Source organism: Rana temporaria, chromosome 3, assembly GCF_905171775.1.
Source record: "Rana temporaria chromosome 3, aRanTem1.1, whole genome shotgun sequence".
NCBI classification, from domain to species: domain Eukaryota; kingdom Metazoa; phylum Chordata; class Amphibia; order Anura; family Ranidae; genus Rana; species Rana temporaria.
The window spans coordinates 478,689,180-478,710,244 of NC_053491.1; the positions used below are offsets into that span (position 1 = coordinate 478,689,180).

General features: G+C 46.0%; 1 protein-coding gene and 1 pseudogene across 1 annotated transcript; both read left to right on the top strand.

Annotated features, from left to right (window-relative positions):
• The first annotated feature begins 6,952 nt into the window (after window positions 1–6,952).
• Window positions 6,953–7,930, top strand: LOC120930773 (olfactory receptor 5B12-like). Its single transcript, XM_040341944.1, has one exon. The coding sequence runs from the start codon at window positions 7,001–7,003 to the stop codon at window positions 7,928–7,930; it is 930 nt and encodes a 309-aa protein (XP_040197878.1). The 5' UTR covers window positions 6,953–7,000.
• Window positions 7,931–14,381: 6,451 nt separating this feature from the next.
• On the top strand, window positions 14,382–14,512 carry LOC120933956 (annotated as a pseudogene).
• Window positions 14,513–21,065: the final 6,553 nt, after the last annotated feature.

Consider the following 21,065-nt stretch of genomic DNA (forward strand, 5'->3'; position numbering starts at 1 on the left):
TTTGAAAAACCAAGATTCGGCTGTGAGCGCAAACGAGAGTGCCATCATGTGATGACCGATAAATCGTTCAGTGGACATAAATGAATACATTTTTTTACATATACCTAGTGCAGACAGTTCGGACAGGAAACACATTAAAGGGGTACGAAAGGTTCGTGGTTTAAAAAAAAATAAGAAACCTATCATACTTACCTCCACTGTGCAGTTCGTTTTGCAGAGTGGCCCCGAACATCCTCTTCTGGGGTCCCACGGCGGCTCCTCCCTGCAAGAGCTAACCCCCTCTGGGAAGCTCTTTCCCGAGGAGGTTAACTTGCGGGTGTGCTCCAGTGTGATACAGTCTGTGGCCATAGCTGCCGACTGTATCACTCAGCCGTGCCCCCGGCGCTCTGCATCATTGGATGTGATTGACAGCAGTGCGAGTCAATGGCTGTGCTGCTATCAATCTATCCAATGAAGAGCCGGGGAAGCCCATGCAACGATGCAGGACTTTCCAGGGCTCAGGTAAGTAAACGGGGGGGGGGGGGGGTTCGCTAATCGTCTGATGTTTTTTCACCTCAATGCATAGAATGCTTTAAGGTGAAAAAACATGAACCTTTACAATCCCTTTTACCTTTAAATGTATCGTACGTTCGGCAGAAAATTTCCAAACTTGTCCTTCCTTTTTTCGGCTCAACGATTATCGATTTTGTGCCCATTAACTGTCTAAATGACTGAATTTGGGCCGGTTTTTCGTAAAGTGTATGGCCAGCATTAGGAGCGAACCTTAGACAATTTCGGTAAGGTATAAAGACTATGGGGTTGATTTATTAAAGGGAAATCCACGGTGCACTGCAAGTGCACTTGGAAAAGCAGTCACTTTAGATCGGAGGGGAAGATCTAAAATGAGGGGAAGCTCTGCTGATTTATATTATCCAATCATGTGCAAGCAAAAATGCTGCTTTTTATTTTTCTTGCATGTCCCCCTCAGATCTACAGAAACTGCACTTCCAAGTGCACTTGTAGTGCACAGTGGATTTGCCTTTAGTAAATCAACTCCCTTTTTATATCCATGACTGGGAGTGGAAACTGGAACCTGCTGACGACTGGGATAAGCCTTACTATTTACATTTAAATTGTCCATAGCTTCCCACTCTTAGGAGAGAAACCACAAGTTATTAACTAAGTGGTACAGAACCCCATCACTTCTTCATAAAATAAAATAGATCAATGCTGGAAATGCAGAGAACCAGGTGGTACGCATCCCCATCTGCGGTGGCCATGTCCGAAAAATGGCCATTCTGGAAGACCATATTTAAGTTAAGCCGCCTTATTACAGGTGAACAATGGCCCGAACAACCAGAGGTACCTCTTCTCTCCATGATCCCCAGGTCTAGCAAATACATTAAAAAGGGTCTCTTTCACCCTCCTGAACGTGTTGTAAGAACTTTACCTGGAACACCCTGCGGCGTTACCTGGCGTTAGAGTGGGTTGGGACATATGCTCCCTGGTTCCCCCATCTCCTGTCTACTATGTTTTTCTTTCGATGAAAGTCTCTTCAGCAGTTCTTGCCCTTTCCTCTTTTTCTCTCTCCCCGTTTCCTCTTCATATCTGGCTCTTTTTTTTTCACAGCTCACGCCCACCCTTGGGCAGCTCCTCCCCCTTCTGCTTTTTTTCTGACCTAGACGCTTTCCTTTTTTGTTTTTAGTTATATACAAATGGAATTTCTCTTTTTGACGAACAACATAGCCCTTGCTCTCGAGACTGAGCATCAGTCGTCAATTTTAGTACTATATTGCATAATAAGGGGAGTCTAGCTATTGGCGATAGCCACCGGGCTGACTCATCGTACATGATTATTTGTGACTGTCTATGGAATGTAACTCCTTGTTACTTGCTGAATGTTGTTCAATGTGATATCTGTTAAAATGACAATAAAAACTTTTTCAACCCTAAAAAGGGTCTCTTAAAGGAACACTAAAGGTTCGTTTTTTATTAGATCAATTGATTGCTGTAAGCAAGAGCATTTAAATATCACTTACCTCGTTTTTCCTTTTGACCTCCAAAATACAGTAATCCAGGTTTGAAAATGCCATTTCCTGTCTCTCCTCTTCTTGCTTTCCACCAGCATCTGAGCCGTTTTGCATGGTGGAAAGCAGAATGTGCTCACCCCCTCCCTATGACTACAGCCCTGCGTGAAGATGTTCTCTTATCCCTCACAGGCATGGAGGCTAAGCCTAATGGGAACTGTGAATGAATGAATGACTTGTATAGCGCAACGCATGCGAACTAAATCGCCTCTGGGCGCTTTTTCCAGCCAGTATCTGCTTGGCTGGTGCGGTCATTTTTACCCCGTAGGATCATGACACGCTAGGGACACGCTAGGGACACACAGTCCCTAATGGGAACTGTAGTTCCCATTAGGCTGTGATGTAGCAAGAATGAATGCGCACCGCAAACCAGGAAGTCAGTGAGAATAACGATTCAGGAGTGACGGAGGTGAAGAAAACAGCTCGATTTCAACAGGTATCTAACTAGTTATAATGCAAAACATTACTTTTTACTTTATCAGCTACTGTCAGACTTTAATTTAAGAGGAAAATATTTTTGTCTTTGCAACCCCTTTAACCTTTCATTTAGCTGGCCAAATGTTTATTCCCAGATATTAGAACATTTCTGTAGTCCCTTCAATTGAAGCATGGGTCTTCAAACTACGGCCCTCCAGTTGTTCAGGAACTACAATTCCCATCATGCCTAGTCGTGTCTGTGAATGTCAGTGTGTTACAATGTCTCATGGGATGTGTATTTCCGCAACAGCTGGAGGGCCGTAGTTTGAGGATCCCTGAATTAGAAAATGGGTCACCGAATTAAAACCACCTTATGAGAATGGAGGAGCTGTTTGTTATGGCTAATGACAACTCCACCAAATTTAGAGAACTGAGGTATATACTGATACTCAGCATTCATTTAATCTACCTTACTCAGGGACCACCTCCGTACCATACATCTCCCCTTATACTTCCCCCTCCTATCCATATTTTTATTTTTCCCTCTTTTGTCTTTCTCTTTTACTACACCTTTAAAATAATAATAATGATAAAAAAAAAAACTGGCCTCCAACCCTCATTAATTCAGGCCTGGAATAATCTCCCATGGCCATTATACTTTCCAATACATAATTCTGGAAACTTTTTAACTACTTGCCGACCAGCCGCCGCCGTTCTACGGCGGCAGGTCGGCTCCCCTGCGCGAGAGCCATAGCTCTACGTCGGCTCGCGAAGCGGCCACTAGGGGCGCATGCCCCCCGCTCGTCCCTGACTCCCGTGCGCGTGCCCGGCGGGCGCGATCACCGCCGGGCACCCGCGATTGCTCGATACAGAGCGAGGACCGGGAGCTGTGTGTGTAAACACACAGCTCCCAGTCCTGTCAGGGGAGAAATGCCTGTTTGCGGCCATCCATTGTAACAAAGCCCCGCCTCCTCCTCGTCAGTGATCGAGTATCCCGCTGTGTCATGCTGCAGTCATCGGCCATCCATTGTAACAAAGCCCCGCCTCCTCCTCATCCATGATAGACGGAACACTGATGCAATGCTGAGATCAGTGTTCCATCTATCACGGACGAGGAGGCTTTGTTATAATGGACAGCCGCCAACTGCAGCATGACACAGCTGGAGATCAAAGGTAAATGAGTGAGGGCACAGTGAGGCTGCAAATGGGCACAGTGAGTCTGCAGATGGGCACAGTGAGGCTGCATATGGGCATTGTTGACCCTCTTTTCCACTTACAGTAGCTGCTACATTTCCTACCCTAGGCCTTATATTCAAATCAATACGTCCTCCCAGATTTGTGTGGTAGAATTAGGAACCTCGGCTTATATTCGGGTTAGCTTATACTCGAGTATATACGGTATTTTAAAGGGGAGGGATTATTTTCTATATCCACTGTATTATTTTACAGGTATTTTAAATATTGATTATTAATTGTATCAAATGTATTATAAATTAATTGTAATATATAATAATATATAGCGTGCCCACTAGATGTGTGCACAAACTCTCCAGTACTGCTTACAAGAAACTAGGAAATGCTCTTCTCTTTTCCATAATTATATATTATTTTATAATAAATATTATTCATTATTCAATGTATTCTATATTATTATTTTTTATTATATTAAACAACAATATCCATCAATCTATTTTCAGTGGATTACACCACATAGAAGAATTCCCCGGTTGGGTTCTCACTGTTCATAATGATTACCCCGGGGTGTACAAAATTGCGCGCTGCGATTTCTGGGTTTAGTATAAAAGGGAGATTGATTTATTGAGATAAGACAATTGTATTCTGCAGCAGATGAGAGATTGATATTCCTTTTAAATCTTGGATATAACTTGACCTTTTTATCTGTAAATCTGCAATATGTCCATACAAAAAGCAGGAACTGTTCAGCAGCAATCAAACAAGTCGGGAAGAAAAAAAAATACCATTGTGATATTAAGTACCATTTATTTTGCCTTTTAAACTATATCCAAACATAAATGTAATATATTACAGTGTAGCAGGTCTTAGATATGGTGGCTGCCAGGGCCGAACAAGGGGTGGGCAGGAGGCACTGTGGTATCATCACAAGGAGGTCGGGGTAAAGAGAATTTGTGTTGGGAGGGGAATTTTTTTTTTGGGGGGGGGGATTGTGGTAGGAGGTAAGAATTGTTCTAGGAGGTGAAATTTGGGAAGGTGTGCTAGGAGTGGTGATTGGGGAGGAAGGGGGATGGTGTTCGTGTTTTTTTTGGGAGGGGGATTTGTGCTATTAGGGATGATTGGGGAACATTTGTGCTAGGAGGGGAAATTTGGGGGGGGCTGTGCTAGGATGGAGGATTGGGGGGAGGATTTGTGCTGGGAGGGGGATTTGGAGTGGAGTGGAAGGGCTTGAGCTCAGTGGGGAAATTTGAGGGGTAGAGGATTTGTGCTAGGAAGGGGGAATTAGTTATTTGCGGGGGGGGGTGTTGTGCTGGGAATGAGAGGATTTGAGCTAATCATGTAGATTAGAGCTCAATTTTTTGGGGGGACACATAATGCTCATACATGTTGGAGGGGGGAGTGCAATTTGCATGTTAGCCTTGGGCTCTAGGTGACCGTGCCCCGACACTGGTGGCTGAATTCATTTCTGAGGGCTATTTCACATGGGCGGCCTGGGGGGGGGGGGGGTTAAAAAATCAGGAAGCTGAGCCATGTTTTTACTGTCCCATGGTCGCCCACCTGAATTCTAACATTATAGCCTGATAGGGTTGTGCACAGGCAGCTGCCGTGATGCTTTGTTTCATGGCAACATACATTTTTAATCAGGTTGGAGAGTTTGACAGGAGACACCACCTGTCATACTTGCCCATTGAAATCAATGGGGCCAAACAGCAACCTTCAGCCAAGTGCTTGGCTTTCAGCTGTAGCATGGTCCCACAATGTTAAATTGCCCTTGAGCAATTGAAAAAAACAAACAAAATAACAGGCACCAGAATGAATGTCAGTCACCTCTATACCACCCTCTAAAAGAACCTTATAGGGGTTGTAAAGGTTCCATTTTTTTTCCAAAAACATCCGAGCCCTCCACACAGTCCCACATCGAGAACGCGCTCAATTTCGGCCCAGTCTTCTCAGCCAGAAATCAATAGACAGAGGGTCTCACCGAGGGGTCCCAGGGACCCCAGACAGAAGCCAGAAGTCAGAACATCTCACCCAGTGGTCAGAGGGCCCCAGCCAGAAGCCAAGAGAAAGAGGGGTTCACCCAGGGGCCAGAGGAACCTCAGCCACAAACCAAGAGACACAGGGTCTCACCCAGGGGTCAGAGGTGCCCCAGCCAGAAATCAAGAGACAGACGGCCAAAAGCCAAGAGTCAGAGGGTATCACTGAGTGGTCAGAGGAGCCCCAGCCAGAAGCCAAGAGACAGAGGGTCTCACTCAGGGGCCAGAGGAACCTCAGTCATAAACCAAGAGGCAGAGGGTCTCACCCAGGGGTCAGAGGTGCCCCAGCCAGAAACCAAGAGACAGATGGTCTCCCTGAGGGGTCATAGGGACCCCAGACAGAAGACAGAGCATCTCACCCAGGGGTCAGAGGGCCCCAGCCAGAAGCCAAGAGAAAGAGGGTCTCACCCAGGAGTCAGAGGAGCCCCAGACAGAAGCCAAGAGACAGAGGGTCTCACTGAGTGTTCAAATGAGCCCCAGCCATAAGCCAAGAGACAGAGGGTCTCATTCAGGGGCCAGAGGAACCTCAGCCATAAATCAAGAGTCAGAGGGTCTAACCCAGGGGTCAGAGGTGCCCCAGCCAGAAACCAAGAGACAGAAGGTCTCCCTGAGGGGTCATAGGGACCCCAGACAGAAGCCAGAAAACAGGGCATGTCACCCAGGAGTCAGAGGGCCCCAGCCAGAAGCCAAGAGAAAGAGGAGCTCTCCCAGGAGTCAGAGTCGCCCCAGTCAGAAGCCAAGAGGCAGAGGGTCTCATTGAGCAGTCAGAGGAGCCCCAGCCAGAAGCCAAGAGACAGAAGGTCTCGTTCCAGGAGTCGGGTCAGCTCCTATCAGGGAGTCAGAAGAACCCCAATCCCTAGGCCAGGATTGGGCCAAGCAGCAGGATGCTGCGACTAAAGGCTAAGAGAGCCAAAGTGATCCAGTAGAGCTGGACAACACAGTCAAAGGGACTGATAAGGGGAGCAGCGTTGCTGCCAACAAGTGAGCCAGGTGGCTCGCCATTTTTATTGTTTGGATTATGTGTGGACAACTAATGTGCATGTGAATTTTCAGTTTATTTAATAAAAGCGGGTTCTAAAAGATAATCTTTTTTTTACAATTTATTGTTTTAGCTTGATTACATTTGAAAGGTTATCTATTACATTGGGTTAACATCTGCACTATCCTTGATGCAAGCTGTTCATTTTTTTAGTTCACATATTGATTTCATGTTTCTCCAGGACTTGGAGACAGCCTAATGTTTGAATCCATGAGATGTTAAAAGAGACGCCATAAAAAGAGACGCCAATGGATCTCAAAAACAAAACGCAAGCGACCATGTTTGAGTTTTCCGGATTAACTGATGATAAAGAACTTGCCCCATTTATTTTCATGTTAATTCTTTTGGTTTATGTGATGACCATTATAGGAAATGTGGGGATGATAGCCCTTGTCTGTGTATTCTCCAGCCTTCACACCCCAATGTACTACTTCTTGAGTAGCCTCTCTCTGGTGGACCTTTTGTACTCTTCAGTTACCACTCCAAATATGTTGTCTCACTTCCTTTCCCCTAAGAAGTCTATTTCATTTCTTGGTTGCGCTGTCCAACTTTACTTCTTTTGTGCTCTAGGGTGCACTGAGGCCATCCTTCTCTCCACCATGTCTTATGACCGCTATGTGGCTATCTGCCACCCTCTCCACTACACCTTGATAATGACCAAGAAGAAATGTTTTGGCTTGGTCCTTTATTCCTCCTCCATTAGTTTCTTGCAGTCGATTGTGCAGACCACTTGTGTGTTCAGTCTTCCATTCTGTGGATCGAACCTTATTGTCCATTTCTGCTGTGACATCCCACCACTGATTAGTCTATCTTGTTCGCATACTATTCATTGTGATATGGTCAGTGGTGTCCTTATAGCAATCTTTGGAACATATACATTGACAACAATCTTCCTATCGTACATTTTCATATTCCTTTTAATTTTTAGGATGACGAGTACAAAGAGTAGGCAGAAGGCCTTTAGTACATGTTCCTCGCATATTATTTGTGTCTCAACCTACATTACAGCTGTTTTCTTCACATATTTGCGCCCTTATTCAGGGAGCTTTGAGATACAAGACAAGGTGACCTCTGTTTTCTATACAGCAGTGACGCCAATGCTGAATCCTCTTATTTACAGCCTGAGGAACCAAGAGGTGAAGAGACTCCTCGTCCAAGCAATTCGTAAATCTTTTTAATGTAGAATATCTTTTCCGTAAAGTGTCTGAGAAACATAATAAATGTCTAAAATGTCTGTAGCTCCAATCCTTAACCACTTCAGCCCCGGACCATTTGGCTGGCCCAAAGACCAGGCCACTTTTTACGATTCGGCACTGCATCGCTTTAACTGACAATTGCGCGGTCGTGCGACGTGGCTCCCAAACAAAATTGACATCCTTTTTTCCCACAAATAGTGATTTCTTTTGGTGGTATTTGATCACCTCTGTGGTTTTTATTTTTTACGCTATAAACAAAAATAGAGCGACAATTTTGAATAAAAAGCAATATTTTGTACTTTTTGCTATAATAAATGTAGCGCCGGGTTACTTTCAAGGTAACCGGTGCTGTCGAAATGTAAGGGGTAATCAGAGTGTAAGGACTCTGATTTCAATTGCAATGTTTAGGTGGGGTCTCTGTTTCAGCTTGGCTGTGCTATGGGCTCATTCTGTTGTTGGTGGGGTGTTATCCCACCCCGGGACGACAGGTGGCACTGGTGGAGTTGAAGTTTGGGTGCCTTTTACCAGCAGCCAATCAGGAGGGAGTGTTCTCGCTGGGCATGCTGGGAGAGGGTACTTCTGGAACAGACGCCATTGAGGCGCGGTTCTTTCCCAGTGCGGCACCCACCTTTAGAGTGACTGCACCACGGCGCCCCGGCGTTATGGCCTACCTGGCCGGGATTCGCGTGCCACGCGGTGCTCCTGGTTCCGGGACCACGTTGGTTCTGAACGTTCGAGTCATGGCTGGGCCCCAGTGATCGACTGGGTCCCCAATCCTGAGAAGATCCCAAGCGTTGTTCCTTTGAGAAGAGGCTGTTCGGTGGGGAGTTCGCCTCAGGAGAGCCAAGAGAGGCTGGCAATCCAATAGGGTCGCGACAATCCACCGGGGATCAAGGTAACCAGACACTGAAAGGCTGGGCGTTGGTCACCTATCAGTCGGTAACCTAGCTGCAAACTACCTGAAGGAGATCCAGGCATAAAGTCTATCAAGAAGGATTGTCTCCGTGATCTAAATTCTGGGGAGGGTCTGTGGCAGAGACTTTCTTCCCTTAAAGTTCCAAGTGATACTCTGGCTGCCAGGTGAGAGAGGCCTGTCCAGGTACACTATACCCACTCTGGCGGGAGTGGCGAAGAAAACAAAGTGTTGTTGGAAGCCGGACTGTTTCCTTATTGTTACGCCTGAATCTGCTGTTTCTCCTCCTACTGCATCTTTACTTTTCACTGCAAGTTTTATTGTTTCTACCTCGTTGGGTAAATAAAAGCACAAGAAAAATACACCTGCTGTGTGGACATTCCATTACTACGGCTCTCATCAACTACCCTAGACGGCGGAGTCACAGAGGTAAAATGCCGCCCAAAAACAAACCAGCAGCTCCTTTGGGGGTCAGTGCTACATAAATATCCCCATTTTTTTTTTTTAAAGCGATTTTTTTTCTCGGTTTAGGCCGATACGTATTCTTCTACATATTTTTGGATAAAAAAAATCGCAATAAGCTTATATTGATTGGTTTCCGCAAAAGTTATAGCGTCTTCAAAATAGGGGTAGTTAATTATTTTATTTTTTTTACTTGTTATGGTGGTGATCAGCGATTTTTATCATTACTGCAACATTATGGCAGACACATCGGACACTTTGCGCTATTTTGGAACCATTCACATTCATACAGCGATCAGTGCTATAAAAATGCACCGATTACTGTGTAAATGTGATTGGCAGTGAAGGGGTTAACCAGTAGGGGGCCCTGAAAGGGTTAAGTGTGTCCTAGGGAGTGATTCTAACTGTTAGGGGCGTGGCTTACTGTGACGCGTCACTGATCGCTGCTCCCGATGAGAGGGAGCAGATGATCGGTGCTGTGTCACTAGGCAGAATAGGGAGATGTCTTGTTTACAAAGACATCCACCCCGTTCTGCCGTTCCGTGACACGATCGCGGAACACCAACAGACATCGAGTCCCGCGGGCACGGTCACGGAGACCGCAGCACGCACGCGCCTGCTAGGGGGCAGGTTTAAAGCAATGTATATATACGTTGCTTTGACTACCCGTGCCATTCTTCCGACGTATATCTACGTGAGGCAGTCAGCAAGCGGTTAAAAAGCCGCTGGTTAAGATGGGTCCTCAAACTTCTCAAAACCTCAACCCCTCTGACACATTAGATTGAATCAGAAAAACAGGTAATCACAGTAAAAAAAAAAAAAATCCACAAAACACAATAACTGTTCAACCACTTAAAGGGTCACTAAAGGAAAAAATTTTTTTTGCTGAAATGACTGTTTACAGGGTATAGAGACATAAAAGTTAACTGATTCCTTTAAAAATGATTAAAAACTGAATTTAATCTATCATATAATGTGCCTCTAGTTTCACTTTCGGTTTTAAAGGTACATACATGAAGTTCCGGGTGAGAGGTGAGTCGGGAAGACTCACAGAACAAAAACAAACAAATCCAGGGCAGTGTTTTGTTTTTTAAAATGAATCTGATTGGTTCCGAGGAGTTTTAGACACACAGTAATGACAGCTTAGACCACCGTGAAAATCTCCCAGTACTGTGGTTATAAGGAAACCGGCAACCAGGAAGTGTGGAGATCACAGCAGAATTACAGCTACTTCAAAGCAAAAACAAACAATGAGGACATGAAACCAGGACTGCAGTAAGGTAAAGGAAGCTATTTAGCTAAAAAAAAAATTCCTTTAGTGACCCTTTAAGGACCACTTAACATATTTTTTTTTGCTAGAAAATTACTTAGAACCCCCAAACATTGGGCAGAAGTGAAGTTTTAACGTTGCTTCTGCCCTGCAGTGGTATGGAGACGTCCTTCATCCCCTCACTCCTTTCCATACCCAGCCGGCAAGAGAATGAGATTGCCTCTGCCGACGGCTCCGGTAAGCAGCGGGGGGCCCCCTCCCCCGCCGCCGAAAAAAGTGATCTTGCAGTGTATCCACTGCAGAGACCACTTTTATCTGAAAGAGGACCGCCCACTCTTGAAGAGGGTACCGGGGTTATGGTAGCTAGCTGCTACCAAAACAACAGTATTCCTCTTCAAAGTAGCGACGTATAACGATGGTGGGTGGTCCGTAAGTCATACCTCCCAACTGTCCCTGATTTCGAAGGGACTGTCCCTGATTTGGAGCAATGTCCCTCTTCCCCTCATTCTCCTCATTTGTCCCTCATTTTGGTCTGATCTATAAAGTTGTATATAAAATGCACTTTTTATCTCTCAAAAAGTGTTTCCCAGCACTAAACCTTTCATCTGATTGCTAAGATGCTGCATTTGTAAATTCTAAAAGTCAATATAAAGGAATAGTAGTGGTAAAAAAAAAAAAAAAACACTTGTGGGTTTAACCAATCTTGTTTTTTTTGTACAATTCTCCTTTAAGGGGGCGTGGCAAGGGGTGTGTCCTATGCCTGCATACTCTTGCTGATAGGTGTCCCTCATTCCCATCTCAAAAAGTTGGGAGGTATGCGTAAGTGATTAAATCAGGGACCAGATAAGTGTAGTGGAACCCCCGTGGGAGCTGCTAAGGCGATGTGGCCCACCTGTCACCCTGGCATTCACTTCCAGACACTCCAAGACAATAAAAGGTCCATCAGCTTTGTTTTTGTGTTTTTATTGAGGGATTAGAATTTGGAGGGGGTTAGGGGTTCATGGGATGCCCAGAAAAGATTCTTGCTTACCCTTCCTGAACAATACCAGGACATTAATCATCCAATGAATGAGCCGAGAAGAGCCTAAAAGCCCGGTCGAGAAGCCCGCTAGTTCACGACGTGGGCCTTTCGAGGGCTCAGGTAAGTAAAAGAGGGGGGCTGGGGGGCCGGCAAACATCAGATGTTTTTTCACCTTAATGCATAGAATGCATTAAAGCGGAGGTTCACCCTCAAAATGAACTTTCCAGCATCCTTAAAGCGGAAGTAAGGCTCCATTCACATCTAGGCGTTTTCACGCCAGACGCCCGACGCTCGTGCCGCTGGAGGGGAGATTTCACATTGGTGTCTATGGAGATGGTTCACATCTCACGCCTGCCGCCTGCAAAAAAGTCCCGGACCCTTTTTTTCAGGCGGCATTGGCGTTCGGCCATAGACAACAATGTGTTGTAAAAAAAAAAAAAAGACCCGTTTTGTCGCGGCAAATCGCGGGTTAAATACGCCGCAATTTGTCGCGGCAAAATACGCCGCGTTACAGTGTGAATGCGGCCTTAACCCATCAATTTAACAGTTTGAAAAAGCAGTTACATTCCTGGCATGCCGGGAATGCTAACTGTCACATTGGTTGTGCTCTCAACCAAACTGTCAAACCATCCAATGGCTGGTGTCATAACTGATCACATGTGCAGCATCATGGCAGTTGAAGATTAAACAGAGGCCAAGACGCGCCTTAGCAGCCGTCAATCAACTCCTCTTCGCTTAGAAATGCCCATTCCCCGCAGGATTCCCCGCTCGGAGCCGAAAAACAAGGGCTCATATAACGATAAGTACAAGTAAAAAAAAAACAACAGCATACTGCAGATGTTAGCAGTATGCTACAGCTAATGTCAAAAAGTGGATTTTTGGGTGAACCCCCGCTTTAAGGTGAAAAAAACATGAACCTTTAAATGGTTGTCCATAGATATGTTTGCACTGCCTTGGAAAATGAAAGTCTGCACTTTTCTTACTTTCTTTCAAAATCAATAAATACATGCATGAAGCTATTGTTCTCAAAGTGTCTTCTTTCCAAAGATTTAAAGGAGTTGTAAAGGAAAATGTTTTTTCACCTTAATGCAATATATGCATTAAGGTGAAAAAACATCTGATGCTGCCGCCCCCCCCCCCCCCCCGAGCCCCCATTATACTTACCTGACCCCTCGAAAGTCCCGCGCGGTCCCGATATCCTCTTCGCCGCTCAGCCTGGCCGCTGATTGGCTAGAGCGGATGGATTGAGAACAGCGCAGCCATTGACTGGCGCTGCTGTCAATCACATCCAGTGATGCGGCGCGCCGAGGGGCGGGGCCAAGTGATACAGTGAGCGGCAATGGCCGCTCGCTGTATCACGGGAGCGCGCCCGCAGTTAGTGACCACCATGCGAGCTCTCGCATGACTGTGGTGACTATTTGCGGGGAGGACCCGAGACAGCCGCCGAGGGACCCCAGAAGACGTAGATCAGGGCCACTCTGTGCAAAACGAACTGCTCAGTGGAGGTAAGTATGACATGTTAGTTATTTAAAAAAAAAAATTTTAGTGACCCTTTAAGCCTCATACACACGATAGGATTTCCATCGGACCAATCCGTGTAATTTTGTCCGAAGGGCATTGGCCATGAACTTGTTCTGCATGCAGACGGCAGAATTTTTTTAGCCAACATTCACGAAACTACGTGGTTTTTCTGCTCTTTAGCGCCACCATTTGGGCAACTTCTGCTAAAGTTGTCTGATGGTTAGCATTTGTTCGGCGCATGCGTGTTTGTTCCGACGGACTTGTGTACAGGCGATCATCGGATAATCTGACGGAACACATTTGTTGTCGGAAAGTTTGAGAGCATGACTATCCAACATTTGTTGTTGGAAATTCCGACAACAATTGTCCGATGGAGCATACAGACGGTCGTATTATCCGTCAAAACAATTGTTGTCGAAATATCCGATCGTGTGTACGGGCCTTAAGTGTTTCCTAGTGATATAGCTGTTTTGGAGCTTTGCATAGCTGTATACTATATAGCCAAAAACTGACCTTCCCCCCCCTACAATAGACCAAAAGTATGTGGACCTTCCTCCAAATGTAGGTGTTTAGGTGTTTCCAGGAAAGGATAATGTAAGCCCCTCGGTTCACGCTCTTGAGTAATTTGAAGCACTTTTCTAGAGGTGCTTTGAAGCCTCGTACACATGATCAGTCCATCCGATGAGAACGGTCTGAAGGACCATTGTCATAGGTTAACCGATGAAACTGACTGATGGTCCATCGCGCCCACACACCATCAGTTAAATAACCGATCGTGTCAGAACGCGGTGACGTAAAACACAACGACGTGCTGAAAAAAAAAACGATGTTCAATGCTTCCAAGCATGCGTCGACTTGATTCTGAGCATGCGTGGATTTTTAACCGATGGTCGTGCCTACAAACGATCGGTTTTGACCTATCGGTTAGGAATCCATAGGTTAAATTTAAAGCAAGTTGGCTTTTTTTTAACCGATGGTTAAATAACCTATGGCGCCCACACACGATCGGTTTTGACCGATGAAAGCAGTCCATCAGACCGTTGTCCTCTGGTTAACCTATGGTGTGTACGAGGCCTAACACTCTATATGAGGATTCCCATTGTATTCTATGGAGCCTGTTCACACCTAGGCTTTGTGTCTCCAGAAGTTTGTTGCTCAAAACTCAAAAAAGCACAAGGTCTTCTCTGAGTCACACATTTTGGACCTGAGAGGAAGCACCTGGTTTCTGTGCATAACACTTGTTTTTCACGCTTCTCGGCCTTTTGGCTAAGATCAAGTGTAGTATCTGTTCTTATCAGTTGCCAATAGGTGGTGCTAAGCTGACTGTCCCCGGTACCCTGTGGCAGGGGGAAAGGGATGGCAGTCGGCGGACGCTAAGCCTGTTGGTGTGGAGGTGGAAGCCTTCTGATGTGGACAGAGAGGCATGAGGTCGAAGCCAAGAGGCCGGGTCCCTGGCCGTTGGCCTGGATTTGGTGGTATCTGCCCCAGTCAGTTGTTCTGGAGGGAACCCTTGCTTCTCCTTTAACCGGGATGGAGCGGGTAGTACTTCCAGAATGTGATTAGGTGGGAGAGATAGGGGTTGTGGTCAGTAGTCTGCGTCAGTAGGCTCTCCCCGACCTCTTCTCCCACCTTCCTGGCTGGGAAGGGTGCTGCCGGTCCGGCCCGGGGGCTAGGGACCGTTGAAAAGCCCGTGGAGATTGTGCCCCTGGAGTGGCAGTCCAGGGGTGCCATACATTGCACGAGTGTTTGAGGGGCACTCATCATGTGGCACCTTCAGGTCACTGATCTCCACAACACACTTTTCACACCTGCCGCTTGGGCCGGGCCTTTTGGCTAGGACCAGTGGAATTTTTATCCTGGCCGGAGGGCCGGCCAATGTATTTCACATTGGTCACTTTCCTCACCTTCCCATCTTCCTTTTCCCCACTTTCTTTTATTATTTTTCCCCGTGTGTTGTTTTGTTTGTCACTTTTTTTGTGGTGCTTGCACTTTATGTGTGGCGAGTAGGGTGCTGGTCCTCGGGCCGGTCTCTGAAAGTCTTGGGAGTTGGTGGACTCGGCCTTCTGGTTAGGTTCACCGGCTCTCATGGGGTCTCCCTTCGGGGGAGCCTCACCGAGGAGGGTTCTGTTTCGGCAGTCCCTCTGAGGATGTTGGGTCCTTGTGGCTTCGGCTGCTTGGGCCAAGATGGGTCCATATGGCTTCGGCTGTATGGACCACAGTTACTCTAGTCCCTGCCAGGAGCCTAACGCCCCGGGGGATCAGAGACGGGTCCTCTTCGGAGGACCACTGACGTTTGCACCCGTCGCAGTTTTTTGTGATGTCACTCTTTATGTGTGTGCACATTTTTCCCTGCACCGGGTGGAGTTTTTGGGTTGTGTTTTGCACGCCACAGGCTTTTCAACAGAAAAAAAACACTTGTTTTTCATGCTACTTCTTGTCTCTTATTCTCCTAGTAACCAGCTTTTCATTGGCTTAAGCAAAAACAAACGCTTCAACATATCAGGAAAATAGGGATTGGCCCAATGTTTGAGTTAAACGTAAGTTCGGCGAATACCGAACTTGATAGGGCTATGAAAAACTAGAAGCTAAGGATGTGGACTTTGAAGGCACATGGGTAGACCATGTAAAATAATTAAGGTTTTTAATTTAGAAAGTATTAAAAAGATTGTACATACCTGTATATACTCGAGTATAAGCCGACCCGACTATAAGCCGAGGCACCTAATTTTACCACAAAAAATGGTAAAACTTATTGACTCGAGTATAAGCCTAGGGTGTCCATCTGCATGCCTCACTGTGCCTCACTTTGCTTCACTGTGTCCATGTGCATGCCTCACTGTGCCCATGCCTCACTGTGCCCATGCCTGAGTCCATGCCTCACTGTGCCCATGACTAGACTTACGTTTAACATGGGAGTATAAGGGGTGCCCGGGTTTGAAAAATCTGTGCTCCCCGGCCATAGGTGCCCCAGACAGAAAACTTTGCACACTTGTAGAGAAAGAGTGGGGCTATATGTGTACAGGGGGACCTACGGACGGCCGGAACGGGTCCCCAAAATCTGGGAGATCAGGCGCAAAAAGGTGACTCGGGTATAAGCCGAGGAGGGCATTTTCAGCACAAAAAAATGTGCTGAAAAACTTGGCTTGTACTCGAGTATATACGGTAGATATATATAAAATTCATAGTAATGTTAATAAATTACCCACACAAATTCTGATAACACTTCCAAAGTAAACACTTATATCAAGAAACCCAATGATACAATGGTCGAAATTCCAATAACGGTAACCAAATGGGGGTGTAAACATGGAATAGTTGCATCAAAGTGTAAATCCAAATGCAAGGAATTCACTCTACATGTTATGCGTAGAAATACACTTCTTCAGGAGCATATAGATCTAAAAAAAATAGATATGAAAAACATAAAATAAGTGAACAGTTTCTAACATAACATCAAATAACAATAATCAAGAATAAATACAAGAATGCTCTGATAAGATCGAATAACCACAAACAACTTGGTAGGGCTTTCGTGGCAAATTTGAGCGCCGTGGAACGCCCCATAGTGCACTGCGAGATCGCATTGATGTCTAATGATTGGCTTAAGCATGCACCTCACCTGCATGCTTTGGCCAATCACAGCTACTGTGAGGCCGCGTACACACGATCAGTCAAAACCAATGAAAACGGACTGAAGGACCGTTTCATAGGTCCAAACCGATCGTGTGTGGGCCCCATCGGTCAGTTATCCTTTGGTCAAAAAAAAAGAGAACTTGCTTTAAAATTTGACCGATGGACGCCTAACCGATGGGTCAAAACCGATCGCTAGTATGCAAAAGCATCGGTCAAAAGGCCGCGCATGCTAAGAATCAAGTCGACGCATGCTTGGAAGCATTGAACTTTGTTTTCGTTTTTTTTTTAGCACGTCGTGTTTTACGTCACCGCGTTCTGACACGTGTGTAGGCACATCAGACCATCAGTCAGCTTCATCGGTTAACCGATGAAACGGTCCTTCAGTCCGTTTTCATCGGTTTTGACTGATCGTGTGTACGCAGCCTGAGAGCCATGATTGGCCAAAGGCAGGGTGCCTTTAGCCAATCATGGCTCAAGGGGCTAAGTCCAATGTTGATTCGCTAATGTCACAAGTGGGTGGGCACTGCGCCACAAGCCCAACCTTTTTTTAGCCAATTAAAGTCTCAGGCCCCGTACAAACGGCCGAGGAACTCGACGTGCCAAACACGTCGAGTTCCTTGTCAAGTTCAGGGATGAAGCCGCCGAGGAGCTCGGCGGGCCGCCTTCTCCCATAGAACAACGAGAAAATAGAGAACATGTTCTCTATTTTCTCGACGAGTTCCTTGGCGGCTCCATCGGGCCAAAAGTGTACAGACGAGTTTCTCGGTGAATTCTGCCGAGAAACTCTGTCGTGTGTACGAGGCCTCAGGCTCTAACCGTGTGTTTAAAAAAAAAAGCTTGTAGAAATCTATGCGTCTGGCGCCCCACATGGAGATTATGGCCCGACACATGGAGATTAGGGGCCGGCTCATGGAAATTAGGGGGGCGGCAGCCAGTGTTAATTTTGTTGACTAAAACATTTTAAGCCCCGTACACACGATCGGAATTTCCGATGGAAAAAGTCAGACGGAATTTTTCCATCGGAAATTCAGACCGTGTGTATGCCCCATCGGAGTAATTCCGATGAAGTTTAGAAAGAGAACATGTTCTCTTTTACTCTTTTGTTCTCTTTTATTGCTTTGGAATTCCGATGTGAGTTTGGTCGGACAAAGGTCCGATCGTGTGTAGGGGGCTTAAGTCGACGAAATGAATACTATTTTAGTCTACTAAATTACGACTAAATCTAAAACAATTGAGATGACTGAAATACGACTAAAACTAAAATGCCATTTTAGTTAAAATAATAAAATGTTACTAAAATGCCATTTTATTCAAAAGACATACACTTATGGTGACGTACAACACGTACGACGGCACTATAAAGGGGAAGTTCCATTCGAATGGCGCCACCCTTTGGGCTGCTTTTGCTAATTTCCCCGTCTCATAACTTGCTTCTGAGCATGCACGTTTTTTTCCCCCTCGTTAAAGCATACACACAACCGTTTTTTACAACGTGAAAAAGAACGACGTGAAAAAGAACGACGAGAAAAATAGAGCAGGTTCTAAAAAAAAATGTGCCCATGCAAGTTGGCTTTTTTTTTAACCAATGGATAAATAACCTATGGGCATAGGTTATTTAACCATCGGTAAAAAAAAGCCAACTTGCTTTAAATTTACTGATGGATTCCTAACCAATAGGTCAAAACCGATCGTTAGTAGGCACAACCATCGGTTAAAAATCCACGTATGCTCAGAATCAAGTCGACGCATGCTTGGAAGCATTGAACTTCGCATTGAACGTCGTCGTGTTTTACGTCACCGCGTTCTGACACGATTGTTTTTTTAACCAATGGTGTGTAGGCGCGACAGACCATCAGTCAACTTCATCGGTTAACCATTGAAAACGGTTCATCGGTCCGTTCTCATCGGATGGAATGATCGTGTGTACGAGGCTTTAGTCCCCATTCACATCTAGGAGTTTTGTCGCCTGTAGTGCGACGCCGCTGCCGCCAGAGGGATGAAAAGACATTGCCCTCTATGGAGATGGTTCACATCTCCACGCCGAACGCCTGCCGCCTGAAAAAAGGTCCCGGACCTTTTTTTTCAGGCGGCTTTCGGCGTTCGGGAACCATCTCCATAGAGGGGTACATCTAGGCGGACAATCGCGGCGTTTTGTCGCCGCAAATCGCGGTACAAAACGCCGCTATTTGCCGCCGCAATTCGCGGGACAAAACGCCGCAAATTTGTCTGCCTAGATGTGAATGGAGCCTTACTCTACTAAAATGTACTGGAGATTTAGTCGACTAGACTAAAACAATTGCAGAAGACTAAAATGGGACTAAAACTAAAATGCCATTTTAGTCCTAAGACTAAAAACTAAATCGAAATTTGGTGCCAAAATTAACACTGGCGGCAGCTTTGTACCCCTTATGGATCGGCCACCACTGGTTACAACACAATTGTACAGGAAACCCACTATGTGGTTGGATAGTGAATTCATTCTATGGGTGCCTATCATTTAACAATACTGAATATAATAAAGATTGGATCTATGATTTGGAGATCTCGTTCCACACCATACTTTTGGCCTACTTCCTTCTATGGAAATGGGGAGTACATGCCGTATGGGATTTCATTTCCTTGGGATATTGGAGTCACTTGTTGGACAAACATTGTGGCTATACTTTGGATAATTAATGTGTACACAAGGATTTTCTATTGATGACTATTTACAGAGTGACAGCCAAGAAATGGAGTGACATTGATCATTTATATGCTTCCTTATTTCAGGATGATACCTGGTAATGGAATATAAAGCCTCGTACACACGATCAGTCCATCCGATGAGAACGGTCTGAAGGACCGTTATCATAGGTGAACCGATGAAGCTGACTGATAGTCCGTCATGCCTACACACCATCGGTTAAATAACCGATCGTGTCAGAACGCGGTGACGTAAAACACAACGACGTGCTGAAAAAAATGAAGTTCAATGCTTCCAAGCATGCGTCGACTTGTTTCTGAGCATGCGTGGATTTTTAACCGATGGTTGTGCCTACTAACGATCGGTTTTGACCTATCGGTTAGGAATCCATCGGTTAAATTTAAAGCAAGTTGGCTTTTTTTTAACCTATGGATAAATAACCTATGGGGCCCACACACGATCGTTTTGACCGATGAAAACGGTCCATCAGACCGTTGTCCTCTGTTTAACCTATCGTGTGTACGAGGCCTTAGGCTCTGTGCTGGCAGTGGCATCTATGTTTTTTTTAAATGGTGTTCCAATACCTTTACTCTGTGAACAATAAAGATTTTATATTTTTATATTGCATAATTCCCTTTTTTATTATACCGTAGATAGATAGATACTGGATTTGGAGATATTTATTGTAGTCCCACAGATTGAAGATAGTGTGTGTATGTGTATATATACAGTATATATATATCACAGACAGAGGCCCAGATTCACAAAGCACTTACGCCGATGTATAACACGTTACACCGACGTAAGTGCAAATGTGCGCCGGCGTATGTGTGCGCCAGACCCACAAACCAATATGCGCCTAAAAACAGGCTACACCCCGCCGACGTAGCTTGCACACGCCGGCGTAAGGTGGGCGCACATTTAGGCTGGACGCATGGTGCCGCTCCCATTGATTAGCCATTCAAACATGCAAATGAGGGAAATACGGCGATTCACAAACGTGTGTGTGCCCGGCGCATGCTACGCGAGATGTGTGTAAGTTGTACGTCCAGCGTAAAGTTATTCCCCATAAAGGAGGTGCAACCCGGCAACAGACATGCTCAGGTCTGCACCAGGGAACACAAGCCGGCGTATTGTGCGTTGGACGTGTGTCTGGCTGGGCGTACGTTATGTTCACGGCGTATGCAGTGATCCGGCGTAGCTTAGGCAGTTGTGTCAGGGGGGTTGTGAGCAGGCGCATTGGGGCTTGCGTCCACGTCACGGCGCAGTTCGTGATACGTACCTGTCTAGCGCTCGGCCCATCATTTGCATGGGGTCACGCCTCATTTGCATGGGTTCACGCCCACTTCCACCTACGCGCGACCTTCGGAACCCACGCCATGCTGGCGCAGTGTTGGGAGCACTGGCTTGCTGAATGCAATGCTTGCCTCTCTGCGCTGCGTTGGCGTAGCGTACAGTGTTTGCTCTACTGCAGCGTAATGTGCGCCTTGCTCTCTGTGAATCTGGGCCAGAGTGTCTGAAAGGTGGTGATCCATGTCCTCTGCCTCTTCAGCAGTGATCCTGTCCTCTTCCCTGCTAGTGGTGACCCCTGTCCTCCGTCCTGCCAATGGTGAT

What these genes read in the sequence shown, in the direction of transcription:
- LOC120930773 (XM_040341944.1), top strand. Translation starts at nt 7,001, where the DNA reads ATGGATCTCAAAAACAAAACGCAAGCGACCATGTTTGAGTTTTCCGGA.